This window comes from Festucalex cinctus, chromosome 19 (assembly GCF_051991245.1).
Source record: "Festucalex cinctus isolate MCC-2025b chromosome 19, RoL_Fcin_1.0, whole genome shotgun sequence".
NCBI lineage: Eukaryota > Metazoa > Chordata > Actinopteri > Syngnathiformes > Syngnathidae > Festucalex > Festucalex cinctus.
Window position 1 is genome coordinate 11,237,789 of NC_135429.1, and position 16,152 is coordinate 11,253,940.

General features: G+C 37.4%; 2 protein-coding genes across 22 annotated transcripts in view; one reads left to right on the top strand and one right to left on the bottom strand.

The window, feature by feature from the left end:
* Positions 1-16,152, bottom strand: part of pdk4 (pyruvate dehydrogenase kinase, isozyme 4) — a 126,532-nt gene that overhangs the window by 15,341 nt on the left and 95,039 nt on the right. For 9 of the 18 annotated variants that reach the window (XM_077506941.1, XM_077506950.1, XM_077506947.1 and 6 more), the window contains 8 exons: positions 13,325-13,472; positions 11,608-12,972; positions 7,706-7,828; positions 7,504-7,593; positions 4,131-4,298; positions 2,254-2,430; positions 1,787-1,928; positions 535-606 (listed from right to left, as the gene is read on the bottom strand). In XM_077506941.1, the coding sequence (XP_077363067.1) occupies positions 535-606; positions 1,787-1,928; positions 2,254-2,383 (344 nt within the window). In that variant the 5' untranslated portion in view covers positions 2,384-2,430; positions 4,131-4,298; positions 7,504-7,593; ... (1 more) ...; positions 11,608-12,972; positions 13,325-13,472. Of the gene's footprint in view, positions 1-534; positions 607-1,786; positions 1,929-2,253; positions 2,431-2,834; positions 2,850-4,130; positions 4,299-7,503; positions 7,594-7,705; positions 7,854-7,912; positions 8,078-11,607; positions 12,973-13,324; positions 13,473-15,297; positions 15,348-16,152 lie in introns of those variants that run through there. The other 9 variants (XM_077506944.1, XM_077506943.1, XM_077506945.1 and 6 more) reach the window with 9 other exon arrangements.
* The window catches only part of dync1i1a (dynein cytoplasmic 1 intermediate chain 1a), a 45,065-nt gene continuing 32,458 nt past the window's right edge, over positions 3,546-16,152 (top strand). Inside the window, exons 1-8 of one of the 4 annotated variants that reach the window (XM_077506933.1) lie at positions 3,552-3,837; positions 3,974-4,096; positions 4,169-4,283; positions 4,578-4,665; positions 4,797-4,802; positions 5,808-5,849; positions 7,525-7,584; positions 7,723-7,838. In XM_077506933.1, the coding sequence (XP_077363059.1) occupies positions 3,977-4,096; positions 4,169-4,283; positions 4,578-4,665; positions 4,797-4,802; positions 5,808-5,849; positions 7,525-7,584; positions 7,723-7,838 (547 nt within the window). In that variant the 5' untranslated portion in view covers positions 3,552-3,837; positions 3,974-3,976. Of the gene's footprint in view, positions 3,838-3,973; positions 4,097-4,168; positions 4,284-4,577; positions 4,666-4,796; positions 4,803-5,799; positions 5,850-7,524; positions 7,585-7,722; positions 7,839-16,152 lie in introns of those variants that run through there. The other 3 variants (XM_077506930.1, XM_077506931.1, XM_077506932.1) reach the window with 3 other exon arrangements.

Consider the following 16,152-nt stretch of genomic DNA (forward strand, 5'->3'; position numbering starts at 1 on the left):
TAAATAAATAAATACATAAATAAATAATAGCATTTTCTATTCTTCTCCTTTGTAATTGCTCGTACTTTTGCTACATTAAAAAAAGAAAATAACGAACACTTTAAATAAAAGACCTAGCTATCCCAACGTTTTCCTTAAAATTGCAAAAAATAAAATAAAATAAATAATGGCAATTTTCTACTCTAATTTCTAGTTCCTGGTCCTAAAATGGCCACAATAGTGTGGTTGATACTGGTATCAGCTACTGTCGTAAGTACCTTTAAATAAGGTCCAGTATCGGCCCAATACAATACCTGGTATCGGTACTCGCCCATCCCTAGTCAATAGTGTAATTCAAGTTCCTTAAAACTTGATATTGGCTTTTCAGGGACTACATGTGAAAATGAAAGGTGCAACATTTGATTCCCAGCCACTGTAATCTAATGTTTACAGTGTAGTATAAAAATAATTACTGTACTAAACTTGTGGCAGCGTTTCAATAACAACAAACTGGACCGCGCATGTGTGTGTGTGTGTTTGGTGGAAATGCCTTACTTTGTCAGGATGTCTTTATCGTCTGGATCTTTCTCTAAAAACTCGACAAGCTCCAACAAACTTTGTGAATACCTGTGAGAAACAAAAATAACACTGAAGATGGATTCAGATTGTAAAAAGTGGCTTAAAAGTGTCACATCATCAGCATTTAGATTAAATGCAGTAATAGAGTAAAAAGTGCAGGCCAGTGAAGGAAGAAGCGTGCATATAATCCAGCTTGCAGAGCCACACACAAGAGTGCTGAGAAAGTAGGTGAAAGGTGAACAATGCAATAACGTCTCTCTTGGGATGCCCATCAAATGACCCTCACTTTATTTCCGGTCATGGAAACATCTGGTGACCTAGAAACATATTCTCAAATAATTAACAAAACCCAAATTGGTTGTGCTCCTCATGGACATCAACACGTGACTGTACGTCGTGCTGCACAAACAGAAAGCCACAGTACGGGCAGACACGTGGGCCTTCAGTATACATACATCCTAAATATGCCATGTAGCAAATGGTGGGAGGGAACTGCCTGACCTCTTCTCGTTGAAATTACTTCACGTAACAGAATGTGATGCCAAAATAACAGTCTGTCGTGGAGGATTGCTCTTACTAAACTTACTATACTAGTACTAGCTAAATTGTTACAATGACATTTTCATCAAATCCATAAAGTCAAAAGTACCAAAATATTGTGTATTAATTTTCCATGAACTACAAACATTCCCACTAAAAATTTGAATGAGCTATTGCCCGACATGATTCTGAGGCCTTATTTGGATGTCCTAAAGGGAATTCATTGGACTTGCTCAACTTCAAGGAACAGTAGAACAAAGGCAGTGTATCAGATTTAGCGCTGAACTTTATGATGCTAAACTAAGGACTATAATTATTATGCAATCAATGCAATTAATGGTTTCAGGATGACGAGGGAGGAGAATAGTAACAATGAGTCACAAGCTAAGATAAGAAAATGAAATAAGACTGGCTGAATATCATTTTTGTGTGCTCCCTAAATTTTCGTTACCTAGGCCATACGCTAAATTGCACCTTGATCTGGGCGTGACTCAAACAGGCATGTATCATCTTGCCTGTCTCAAGGTTATGGTCACTGGCAACAAAACACGTTTGTAGCTGTGGGGAAAAAAAGCATCTTGACGGCCTCTCGCATCTTCCAGTTTAATACAGAGTGCTTTTGACCTTGAAGCTGGGAATTTAAGCACCTATCATCAGAATAAAAGGACACACTGTTAGCGTATCATACCAACTGGTGAGGAGCTTTAAGGAAGGGGTGCCGAGGAGCTTGTCCGGAAGGAAATCAATTTCCTTCATGATGTTAGCCAGCCTGACAGGGAGCTCCTGCCTCAGGAACACAAAGGACGTCTTCTCACAAGCATTGGCAGAGCCTGCAGTCACATGGGTGACACAAGAAAAATTAGCAAACAAACTTTGACCTAATTGTGTCAAATGATGGAGGTTCTGTTTCAAAGAGCCATAGACTGAAACATTGTGCAACTTCTGCTGTTTATCAAGCAACAGGATGAGCTAACTTCTTTCAAAAGCTATATTTAAAGAACTATTATATTGTCTAATAACATTTTTCATGAATATTACCGCAGAAATGTACACAACGACCTTTTCATCAGCGCCTGTTGCCAGAATGCTCAGCTGCCCTTGAAAGGTTGCAAGACTATGTAACATAAACGAGCGCCTGCAAACATAAACACTTACCGAAGTCAATGAATTGCTTCATCGATAAAGGTGACGGTGAGAACTTGGAAAACCTCTCCACTTGCTTCGGTATTCCGGCCACTGAGCCGTTTTTCATCAAAAACTGAGCGAACTTCATTGTTGTTGTCATGCACAACTCTCCTTTCCTTCAACACACTCCAGTTTGCTGCTTTTTGCCTAGCAAAAACACAACGCAAGTAGGCCCTTGGTTAACATTGCGCATTAGGTGGTTATGAGAGTAAAATATTCCAGCAGGGTGTCCGCCTCGCATGTTTTGACCGTCCAAAAATGATGTTTGGACTGGACTGTTGTTGGGCGGAGACAACGACAGATTGGCATTGAACCGCACCAATGGCCGCCATCTTTGCTGGGATTGGGCGGAGCGGAAGGTACTTGATAAACTAGGGCGCACAACAAAACAACAGACCACAGCTTCCCCTACCGGTAGAATGCTACAAGTGTATACACTAATACACTAGTTATCCTTTTATTTATATTAACCACTAGGTTACATTGTCTGTAGTATGCCTCCCTCGCTAACGTTGGTGTACATTTATTACACGTCCCAATGACCGAATTACCTGCAGTCAGTGAAATAAATCAATGCGCGCCACTAAAATACCGTTTAAAAAGGTAAATAGCGACACTTTTCAGCCACCGTTCCTATGAAATGATCGACAAGTAAAATAACCAATGCCTACACGAGGCTGTGACGTAATGTTATAAAACGTGTACAGTATCCAATAGGAAATCAAAAACGGCAAAGGCGGGACATAAATAGAAATAAGAAAAAAAAAGTATTTATTCAATATCCCACTAGTATGCTGAATTGTCCATGTAGTACTTATGATTTTTCACTAGCACCCACCGCACTAGAACGACTGATCTTACCATTTGTTTGTTTTTTTTCTAAGACATTTGCATGCACTAGTAGAATGACCATTACTGATGACAGGGTTGACATCTGCATGCTATTAGTACAACTATTGAAGTGTTGGATATTAGCAAGTATAGATTGTAATTTTATGTGCAATATATTTGCGTCAGTTTTTTTTTTTTTTAACTAGTGTGACCTATTCCTGTTCTACTAGTGCACGGAAATTTTATAAATAAAAAAAATAAGACAAACACTCATAGTCATTATATTGCATTGAATTGTCTTACTGCACATTAACAAGATGCAGTCAAAATTTATTTTGTCTTGGAAAAACAACAGTACGCGAACACGTCCAATTCCATTCTTCAGATGTCCAGAAGATGGCAGTATAGCAAAAGCCATGACAAAAGGACAGCGCTCATCTGTGGAGGTGGGATTTCCTCATCCTCTTCCTCAGCATCATCCTTTTCCTCCGCTTGTGGACCACCTGCCTCATGTCTTATTAGAGTCATCTCCATCTGACATGCACCGAGCCAGCCGCTGCCATCTGTAAGCCTCGCCGCACGGCTCGCAAGACCATTTTGGTGGCTCGTTGAACACCCCCCGTTTAAATGTCATTTAGATAAGGGATGCGTTGCAACCTCCGGGCGTAGCAGTGAGACAGCATCTTTTGCCGGGACACATCATTATCAACACGAGTGGACAAGGTATGAACGTTCTTGGAAATGTAATACAAATGCATGCGGACAATTCCAATTATTATAAGTGACTGTTTTGAGCTGCTAGCTGTGGATTTATATTGTAGCATGGTGAACTGCTATCTATCTATCTATCTATCTGAAGACCATGTCAGACAAAAGTGACCTAAAAGCAGAGCTGGAGCGCAAGAAGCAGCGCCTCGCCCAGATCAGGGAGGAGAAAAAGAGGAAAGAAGAGGAGAGGAAGAAGAAAGAGGCAGCCAAAAATGTAAGTAGGCTGCGCTGCATTGAAGTCAACACACCTGTACGTCTGAATCTATTTTTGGATTCTCCCGTGCAGGTCGAGAGCCAACAGAAGACGGAGGCGACCTCAGAAGACTCCGACTTGGACCGCAAGCGCCGGGAGACCGAGGCCCTGCTGCAGAGTATCGGAATTTCGCCTGAGCCTCCTTTAGGTCGATACCTCCTTGCTGTAAAGATACAGTATTTTGTCCGTACAGTATTACATCTGGCTCATAAGGTTATACTTAGAAGCGGATCATCTTCCTGTGCTCATTTCTAATAGATTAGTTGGACTCCCAAGGGTGTCTTTCACCTCCACTTGGCTCACTTGTGGTCTAATACCGTAACAACGCCTCATAATTGGGAAGCCATCTTAGAAGCTGAGCTGTAGCATTAACACCACATTAAAACAATGAATGCAAATGGACCGTCTTCTCATGCGAAACGTGTATTTTCATATTTTTTAGTGCCAAATCCTTTGTCCCCATCCAAATCAATGAGCACGCCCAGTGAAACAGAGAGCCAGGATTCAGCTGACAGCGGGGCAGCGGGCAGGTATGGCACAATTTCAAATCTTAAGATGCATCAGGATGCGACAAATAAGTCATGACAAAATCCATTGCTACCTCATTCTATTTTATTTTGACGCATATTCTCTCTGTCTTGTTTTGTCGATTGCATCACAGATTTAGGTAAGAATGGGTGTGACGTGGTGATGTCGTGGTGTTTTGCATGACTGTAATTTGATGACCACCTTAAAATAACCGCCTAAGTCATTTTTTTCACGAAACACAAAAATATGCACTATTTGCATCATGATGATGTGATTTAGGTGAAAAAAAAAAAAAATTGCAAAAAAAAAAAAAAAAAGATTATTTTAAGCGGGTGATGCAACATGTGGCTAAAAAGTGAAGTGTGGAGAGTCTATGTGTCCCTAATAGGGATGAAACGATATCCAATCACAATACGATATTATCACGATATGAAGGTCACGATACGATAATTATCACGATATTGTGGGGGCGTTGGCAATATTTAAAAAAAGAGCTCATACTAAAAAAAAAAGCACAATATTTTGCTTTTGTACATAACAGCAATGCATATAAACCACCTACAATCTCTCATAACAATATTGAGGCACTTACTTGGTAATGCAAAAACACATTGATCGCTTCACAAGCAAATTAGGTTCCCCTTTATCTGACAATTAGCATAGATTTTAAACATAGAAGGCCAAAACATCCCTAATGAAAATTAAATTGCACTAATAAACTATCCACTAGAGGGTGCTAGAACTGCACAAATGGAAATCAACCTGACTTTTTTAACAGATGAGCTCCTTTTCAACATTGTGAACATGACAATGACGATATTGTGGCAGTTTTAATATAATATTGGCCTTTATCGTGACATCCCTAGTCCCTAATAAAGTGCATAAAAAAGTGGCCATCAAGCCCACAATGGCAGCTAACTGTTGAGGTCAACGTGTGAGTGACATCACGATCATCATTCGTGTTACGTGCCACACTGGATTCTCCACGGGTGAAATTGGGCTCAAAATATCATAACGTTTCCGTCACTGACAACTGGTTTGGCGTTTCATAAGTCAATTTGACAAATCGAGTTGCACACCCTGGACAATAGTGTGTCATTTTGAGCATCTCCATTTGTGGCTGTGTGTGTGTTTCACTTCATAGGTCAGGTTTCTCAAAAAGCAAGTCGGAAGTACAAAGCTCAAGGTAAGCAAATCTGGCAATCATAGGAAGCCTGTTCTCAACAAAAGAGGCGCCTATTGTGTTGCCATCATGATTTATTCGGATCAAAACGCAGCAGTGACAGTTCGCCCCCTTTCATTCCTTTGCACTCTGCTGGCAGCTTTTTCCTCAAGCCTGGCCGTCTCCCTCAATTTGTAAAAAGATGGCCGTCGCTTGGGCCTTATCAGAAATTGACGATCGGTGTCAGCTTAATGAAATGGCGCAGGCTGAAGGTCTGATGGGTGCACTCGGTGGCCACGAAAGGTATCATCAAAACGGGAAGTCTGATTGGGAGTGTTTTTCGCAAATGGTAGATCTCAGCGCCAGCTTGGCATCACACACTTAACTTTTTATTTCACTCTGTTATATATATATATATAAAAAAAAAAAGAAAAAAAAAGTGCGTTATCGTTCCCATGTATGTCAATCATGCTCATGTCCATCAAAGATGTCCATTTTGATGTTTATGTGCTGCCTTTGATGATGAACATGTACGGTGGATTTAAAAAAAAAAAAAAAAAAAAAAAAAAAAAGTCTTCAAAAACCTCTGTTTAATTGTCTGGTTTTTGTGATATAAATAGATGATATAAAGATAGGGCTGTGCAATTAAATTGAATTCAATTACAATTGTTATTTTTATTATTATTATTATTATTATTATTATTATTATTATTATTACTCTTATTATTATTATTATGATTATTTTATATTTGTCTATATCTTTCATTTGTTTTTTACGTTGAAACATTTTCTTGTACCAAAAATATCGTCCTACTGCAGAGTGCACACAATCCACTCCAACTGCAAGTTTTTGCCAACATTATTATAAACATATAATAAATCCTTTTTGGTCCAAAAGGAACTTACATAATTATAGTGTTTCTATTTTTTAATTGGTCTTAATATTTTGAAATGTGTAAACATTTTCTTGTTTTGTACCCAAAAAAATAATTGTCCTACTGCACAGTGCAAGCTGCACTTCAACTTCAAGTTTTTGCCTGCCGAAATAAATAAATAAATAAATAAATAAATAAATAAATATTATTAGAAATTTAGTATGGTCCAAAAGGAATTTAAATAATTATAGTGTTTTTTTTTGTTAGTTTTTTTGTTTTTTAAATCGGTCTTAATATTTTTAAATGCTTAAAAATTTTCTTGTTTTGCACCAAAAAATAAATAATCGTTTGAATCATCGTGATTTCAATTATTAACAAAATAATTGTGATTATTATTCTTTCAATAATTGAGCAGCCCTATATCAAGATAAATCCTTTCAAACCTTTTTACCAGAAATATGAATGTGATTGCTTAATTCACAACAGACACTGCCAGTCATAAATAGGGGTGCACACTTATGCAAGCATAGAGATGGGTTTTTTTTTCAAATTAGTTGTACAGATTGGGTCAGAATAATGATGGGAAATGATTTATGTCACAAAAACCTGACATTTGGACGACGTGTAGACCTTTTATATCCACTGTTATGGAAGTAAAACTGTGCCATCAGATTTGAAATTTGAATTCCTAACAATGAATTTTTCAGCATTGAAAATTACTAACACTGTCTGATGGCACAGATTTACTTCCATATACACTGGTCTGTCAGTACTGTTAGTTGATGTCTTGTGTGCTCTTTTACCCCCTCTGTTGGTGATGTCAGGACACTGCAGTGGGACACAGACCCCTCCGTGCTGCAGCTGCAAGCCGATTCTGAGCTTGGGTATGTCATCTAAAAACAAAACAAAACAAAACAAAATATTACGCTAGTGCATTACAAAAAAAATACAAAAACCCAATTCAATTTGACAACTAATAATTCAATGTAAATAGCTCATAAGCACCTTTCTATGTGAGCCAGGCGGCGGATGCAGAAGCTGGGCGCCTCCAAGATCACACAAGTTGATTTCCAACCAAAGGAGATGGTCTTGTACAGCAAGGAGACACAAACGCCGCTGACTGCTCATCTATCCGAAGGTGAACGTTGCATGACTAATGGAAAGCAAACATTTTTTCTGACAGACTCCCACAAGTCTTACGTTGGGACTAACATTTTTGAGGAGGCGCAATTTCGACATTCGCAAGGTTTTAGCGGGGCACCGAAACTCAAAGGCAGTAGTTTCATGTTGCAGTAAATGTCGACTTTGGGTGGTTGAATATGATACTCCTTCGGTTAGCCAAGTTCACAGCCTGTAAACCTGGAGTGACTTAAAGATCGCACAAAAACACAGAAGAGGGCAGAAAGACAATGTGTGCCTGTCAATTGTTGTGTCTTCCAACATAGCACGTAACGGTTCTGACTCCTGCTCATAAGTAGAAACAGAAAACGGACCCGAAAATGATTCCCGATGTGCTTCGGCGTATTGTATGCGCGTTGTCGGCAAACTGAGAAGTACATTTCTATAACTGTGTTTACATTTTCATTGAGGCGCTGTGAGGTTTTGTGTGTGCATGCACGTCAAGACGTGTGCACACTATTTTGTACTTCAGAGTCTAAACACATCCATATGGTCAACACCAAGGTTTAATATTGCACAGGATTTTGCAAAGTAGCGCATTGACTTATTTTACTAACATTTTTTTATTATTATTATTATTTTGGGATGATGTAATGACGTGACAGGTGAAGGACAAATAGACAGTCAATCTTCCTCACTTCCACACAGTCCTACAGTAGTGATTCTCAACGTGTGGTTCACTGGCGCCCTCAAGTGGTACGCAAGAGAATCACTGCCCGAGTGCAGTATAGTTCAGTTGTGTTTAACTTTTAAGAAGAATACATTTTTGCAGAGCGTGGAACTGCCAATTTGTAGTAAATATTTTGAACTGGCAAATATTAAATTGAATTTGAACATACTTGTAGGCTAAATGCTAAAAACCTTTTTCCATTTTTTCCCCAAAATGCCACTGGGTTTGTTTTTGCTAATGCAAATGTATTTATTTTATTTTTATAGTATTTGACCTACATTCTAACAATATGTTCGAAAATTAAGTAAGAAAATATTGTTTATTTGTAATTTTTATTTCCATTTTGTATTTTTTTTTTTCATAATGCCACAGGGTCTTGACTTGCACATAGCAAGTGGCATTATGGGAAAAAAAAACAAAAAACAAAAAAAAGCTGCACGCAAATCATGCATTGCAGACATAATGATAAATAAAACTATGTATTGGCATAATAAAAAAAAAAAAAAAAAAAAAAGTAAAGTGTGCAAGTCGATACCCCATAGCATTATGGGTAAAAATGCTAACTTTTTAGCATTTAGCTTACAAGTATGTTCAAACACACTTACTGATACATTCGAACGTACTTGTAGGCTAAATGCTAAAAACTTTTTTTCCCATAATGCCACTGGGTTTGGATTTGCGCATGCATTTTTTTTTTCATAGCATTTGACCTACATTCTAACAATATGTTTGCAAATTAAGTAAGAAAACATTGTTTATTATCAACTTTTATGATTTATTATTGTGTCTAAAGTAGAAAATATAATGGGAGAAATACAGAACGGAAATCATGTACTGCAGAAACAATGATAAACCATAAAATCTTGTATCAGCATAGTGTAGGCTAAAAAATAAATAAAATAAAATTGTATCAGCATAGTGTAGGCTAAAAAAAACAAAAAAAACAAAAACAAAAAACTTTTTGTCACCTGTGCAAGTCTATACCCCAATAGCATTATGGGAAAAATGCAAAGTTTTTAGTATTTAGCCAACAAATATGTTCGAACATCCTTACAGATACGTTCGAACGTATTTGCTAGTCAAAAATGTTTACTCCACATTAGCAATTCCACCGCTTCCCTATATTTGCATGCAATCTGTGAGAACTGTTTCTTTTGAAAAAAATATTTTTGCTACATTATTTATTTAAAATTTATGTGCATCACTAAGTACTTTTTTTTTCTTATTAAGCGCAATTCTAATATTCAAAGTGAGCATAATGTTACAGTGGCTTACAATATGTTTCATTTTGATGAACACTTAGATGCTACTGTACTTTAATGGTGGTCATGGCGGTGGCATGTAGAGCCAAGAATTTTTTGGGTGGTAAAAATCACTTTCCAAGTCCTTGGCACAGTCGACAAAAATAACAGTTTTAGGATTGTTATAACATTTTAAATGCATAGTTAATAATACAGCCGTGTTACAGGATATGATTTTTGTGCAGGTGTACCTAATATTGTGGCCATTGACTTTCTATCCAATCTATTGTTTGCCTCTGCACACATTGTATTCACATGCTATTTAGCGCCTCTGCATGTGGCGATGATCTATTCCGAGATCTGTCAAGGAAATAGGAGGGGCAAAGGCGGGGATGCTGATGAGGGTAGACGTGCGTGTGTGTGTGTGTGTGTGCGCGTGATGCTTGCTGGTAGAAGGGGGCACTGGAATCCACACCAGACCATCTATTATAATGACAGGAAGCAGGAAGTACAACCCCTAGTCACATGGCTGCCAGCTGTCTGAGCAACTCGAGGGAGGACGATAGAAATGATAGAGAGTGACTGTGTGTGTGCGTTTAAGAGAACATCTGGAAACCAGAAGTGAGCCGAACTGGTCTATGGGGTTCTGACCTTGGCCTCAGGAGACCTTTCTTTGCAGATGAAGTGAATGTGTGTGGAGGAAAGATGGAAAAAAAAAGTGATGTTGCCACCTGTTTGTGTATTTTTTTTTAGTCCAGATTTTGTTGATTACAATACTAACCCGTAAAATAAACACAACATTTAGCTTGTTGCTGCTGTTTGTGTGCATGAATGGTCGACGTTACAACCAAGTGTAAAACTTTTAGACCTTCCGTATATAAGTTATGAAGTTGAGGCTCGAATAGCAGATAAGCTACAAGCTGCGTTCATTTTGATATTGTGAAATCTCTATACTGCTCGACAGAGTAGAACGGTGAATCTTACTGACAAGATAGCGACTACTTGGTTGTCATGAGTCTGAGTGAGCAAAGATCACATGTGGGGTTCCACAAGGCTCCATTCTTGAACCACTATTATTTCATATCTACATGCTGGCTTGCTCAGATTGAACTTCTGACCTCTGAGTGTGATCTCTATTAAATGTTATTCGGGTCAAAATTTCCCCTGATGATCTTTAATGACATTAAAGAAAAACTTCAGTATTGAAATTGTATCACTTTAAGTGCTGATGATTTTTGTCAAGATTCTCATGGTTTCGTCTCCTCGTGAATTTTTGACCTCTTCCGCAACTTTGTGTTTGGGCCTGAACGCTGAGTTGAAGTTGTGTGTTCTCAATATTCACATTTAGGCTTGCGTGTGTAAAGTTTGTGCAGACACTTTGTCTGAAATTAAATAACGAGACTTTTCACTTCCGAAACCAATTGGATTTCTCTATAATCATGATGAGTAGCCGTCTATGTCTGCTCCTTTTCCCAATAGCTGCTCAGCCATCGCCGTGTCCCGAGTGTCCATTGTGTTGGTCAATAGGATTAGGCCGCAGTCACGGTTAGCTCCAGTTATTTACTCTTTTCTTAATGGATTTGAATGGGCATGATTGTCGTGAGGGAAGGGCGCTTGCCTTGGGACATAGCAGAAAAATAAAGCAGCGTCTAACATGGTGTGTGATAGTAAACTTAATATTCTGAGGTCAAACACAGTGTGAGTGAATGGTGGTCTGTCCATATTCAAGCGCTGTTGATAAGAGGCTCATTTGAAATAGTTTGTGATTCATCCATTTGTATTTTCATACAAAACAAGGGTCAGGCCTTTCTACTCACCCTCAAGATCAGTGAAGACATGAACTTGAATGGCACATCGACTTTCTTCCAAAGTGAAACTACGCAAGATCTCGATGCCTGGAAAGAGTAAAACATTTGAACAAGTCCTTTTACTGACAGTGTTACGGACAAAACGACAAGATAGTCCACAGACACGGTCCACAAGGAAAAGTAAACATAAATGACCCACAAAGTTCGGCTTATATTTGAGCTCGTATTCATTAGTTATTATTTATTTATTTAGCCCGTGACCCCTAGTGAGGAGTAAGTGGTTAAGAAAATGTGTGTGTATGTATGTGTATATGTATATATATATATATATATATATATATATATATATATATATATAGTTGTTTTTATTGCCATTTATATTAAATTTTGTATTTAATTTTTGAATTATATGTATATATCCATTTTTATTTTCACTTTTATTCATTTATTTAATAATTTATTTATTTATTTATATTTTGGTAGTTTTGGTCCTCCATAGTGGCGGCCCACTAAGCAGCCTGCCAATTCCTGTCAGCCACCGTTTTTTGTTTTGTTTTTTAATATTCCGAGAAAAAAAAACTCTCAACTTTGCTTTGAAGTTTTTTTTTTTTTTTCCTCACAAATTTATAAAGTGGTAAATTTGAGAGTTTTTTTTCTTGGAATATTAACCTCACCCCAACCTGCGCTCTAAAAAAAAAAATTATTTATTTATACATGGCCCTAATACGCCGTCGTAGTTCTATTCTATGCCAAATCAAAATAATAAATAAATAAATAAATAAATAAATACATACATACATACATAAATTTTAAACTTCGATTTTAATGAAACTTGGTGTACTTGTTTAAATTGATGGCACAGCACTAAAATCTCCTTCATCTCAAAGATTGGTGCATATTTTAGAAACATGACCTTTAGATTTATAATTTGACCTTGTGGATCACATGGCTTTATTATTATTATTTTTTTTAATAAAATGTAATCTCTAAATCTCTAAAATAAAATGATTATCTGAGTATATGGATACTACATGCCCCTTTTTTTGCAGAAAGTACCGGCACTAAAATAATAATAATAAAAATAATAATAATAATAATAAATAAATAAAAAACTTGCACCGATTAACCTAAAATTTTGGTTAAACCCAGTGAGTGATTTGGCATAGAATGACCCTAACACAAACACTTTTGCCTGCTCTACCAGGTTCCTTGAATATAAAGCCACTATTGTTCTGTTCCAGCAGGTTCTCAAAGTCCCACCTCAAGCAAAATGCAGAAAATAAAGACCACCTCCTTAAACAAGCACGGTCACATGTCCAAGATCCAATTGCGATTCCTGTGTTCACCTGCCACATTTCAAGCCGCACTTCGTGCCTGGATACAATTAAACGACTATTAGCTCAGAATGAAGCATTGTGTAACGCGTCATGAACAATTACGCCAATTCTGTATTTTTAGATTTTTCTTTTTCCAGTAGCGTATCTGAAAATTTAAACAAAACATTTGGCATCTTTATTGCATTTTGACACATGCGCGGAGACCGAGAGTTGACGTCACGAAACCACACAATGTGGCCAACTTTTCAATATAACAAAGACTTGCTTCTCCCCTCAAAGCATCTTTTGGGGCCAGCCAGTCCCCAACTTGGCCATGACCGCAGTTAATGCCGCTACGTCAAATCAAGCGATCCCAGTCTGCAGATAACTATCTGCGCGGGTACTTATACTTGGGATGCTGGCAGGAGATGGAAAGGTCGGGCTCCTTTGTGCACGCGGTTGCGCACGTATCCACGCGTGCGGGTCAGCGCCGGTGCAGTGCGAACGTGGACCTTGTAAATCGGTTCTGCTCAGTGGCGCCTTAAAAGACCGCTGATGCTGAAAATAAGAAGAAAAGTAAAAATAACAAATAATAAATACATAAATAAATACATAAATACAATAAATAAATACAATAACAAAAATAAAATAAATATAATCAATAAAATAAAATAATAAATAATAATAAATATATAATAAAAAGATAAAATAATAAATAATAAAATAAATAAATATAGAAATAAATAAATAAAATATCAAATAATAAATAAACAAATAAATAAACAAACAAACAAACAAACAAACAAACAAATAAATAAATACATAAATAAATAACAAATAAATCCTCTCTTAGTTCTACTTTACAGAACAAAACTACAAAATAGACTTCCTGACTTCCCTCCTTCCTCTCTTTGGTTTTTCCTCTGGTCTCTTGAGATTTCCTTAATTTGTTGGAATTTAGAGGTTTCTGGGGTTGGCGTAAGACTCTGATTTTGTAACCATGTGGATGGCAGGGAGTGTTTAGTTGGTGCTGGATTTTACTTTGATTTATCTTTCTTTTCTTTGACCTTTCCTCTGGTCTCCTGGCCTTCTGAACGTGACGTCACGACTCTGGCGAGACTCTGAAGTATATCCGGTTAAGGTGAAGGGTAATGGGATTTTTATTAGGTTTTAGGTGAATTAATGAGTATAAATTTACACGTATTTACAAGCACGCGCACATGCACACACGCACGCGCACACATAAAAAAAAAAAAAAAAAGAGAGAGAGAGAGAGAGAGCAATGATGATAAGATGTTGAATCGGTAAAACTACAGAATGAACAATTCTGAGCTCTCGCTGGAAAAAAAAAATAATAATAGACTTCCTGAAAAGCTAACATACACAGCGGTCCAGCTTGGACTCGCTTTGCAGCCCGAGGACCACCGGACTTTCGATACACTGGCGGAAACCCCGAGTTATGATTCCATCTGTAATTGTTTGCAGTGAACCGCAGGCAGGCCATCAGCAAAACAACTCTCTGTGTGTTCTAATGTGATATTGCAAGTTTGGAAAAACCCTTCGTCGGGTTTAAAAGTTCACAGGGTCTACAGACGTTTCTTTTTTTTTTTTTTATCTGTCTGTATGACCCTCTTATCGTGTTTTCGGGACCATTAGTTGTCACGGTCTATACAGTCTCAGTACAGTTGGTCAGCAATTCACTGCTTAAGTACATTCACATCAAGAAGACGCTTGGAGGGGAAAGAGAGTTTCCAATACCTAACCTGTAAGAGCACATTCAACACAATCACCATGAAAGGAATTGAATTTCATCAAGGGAAACTCAAATACAGTAACAAGCAAGCACACCGACCACCCACATCCTGGACTTGACTGTAATCTTGTAATCTGTAATCTGATCAATCCAACAATCTAAATGGAAAATGTAGGAAGTGATCCTAAACGTTGGCAGCATATTGGTCTGATTACACTTGTTTTCCTACCTATAGAAGCCCTTACTAAACGTTAAAGATGGTTTACACCAATTTACAGTACAGTGAAACCTCCAATGTCGACTTCCATTTGTAGTTTGGAACAATTTTGGTCCATAAAGTGAACTATTTTAAGTCAAATTTTAACATTCATAGCTGTTTAAATTTAAAATAAGTTAACTGTTATTCTTCAGGACATAAAAACAATAAAATATAATAAATATAAAAATAAACAGAGTGTTACTGTCTCTAGTGCTACGCAAAAGAATCACTTATTGTCTGAGTTAAAAATGTTCAAATTTAATCTTTAAAACGGAATTCAACCCCAATTTTTCTTTACAATAATATATTCTATGCAGCCCCACTAGTCTAAACACACGTATATGGAATATGAATGAAGCAGCAAAATGTACCTGTTTTTATCCAGTTCAGTGTTGAAGCCATTTTGCCACTTGCTGTTGACCTAAAATGACATCACAGTCTCAAGTAACGGCCAATCTCGGTTTATCTTGCGAAGGTCACATGACCAAACATCGTGCTTGGTCGTTACCTGAACCCTGAGCAGCTGTGATGTCATTTTCAGTCGATATCAAGTGGCAAAATGGCCACCCAGTGAGCTGGATAAAAATATGGGTGGATTTTGCTGCTTGTACGCAGTATTAATCAAAATAGACTGCACATACAGCATATTACTGTAAATAAAAATTGTGGGTTGATTTTCTCTGACAAAGGAAAATGTATTTAGGTACAATTTTTATTTAACTTGAATTATTATTTCAAGAAATCTCTGCCTAGAGTACATTTAAGTGCAGAATTATTTTTTAAAACTGTGCATAATGTTAGCTTTATTAAAGGGATACTTGACTCATTGAACCATTTTCAGCAGTAAAAAGTTAATATTTTGTCTATAATTAATGTGTTAAGTAATTTTTCTACTTGCTGTCGACTCATGATGACATCACCTGTGCTGAGGAAGTAGATAACGACCGATCATGGCTCAGTTTACTGACCCAACCCAGAAAACAGGTGTCAAGGCCTTGCTAGTCGAAGGGCGAGCTTATCCAAGCAGCTCAACATTCATAAACAAACTCCACGGAGTCCAAGTGCGCAGTGAAGTTGTCTATTTATACTGTGAAACTGCAACATGAAACATACAATTGACATTTGCGCTACATACACATAAATAATAACAGGACAACAAACGTAATTAGCATATGCTAACAATTAGCGTTCAAGATTAGCATTTATAAAGTGACAAACATCTTCAG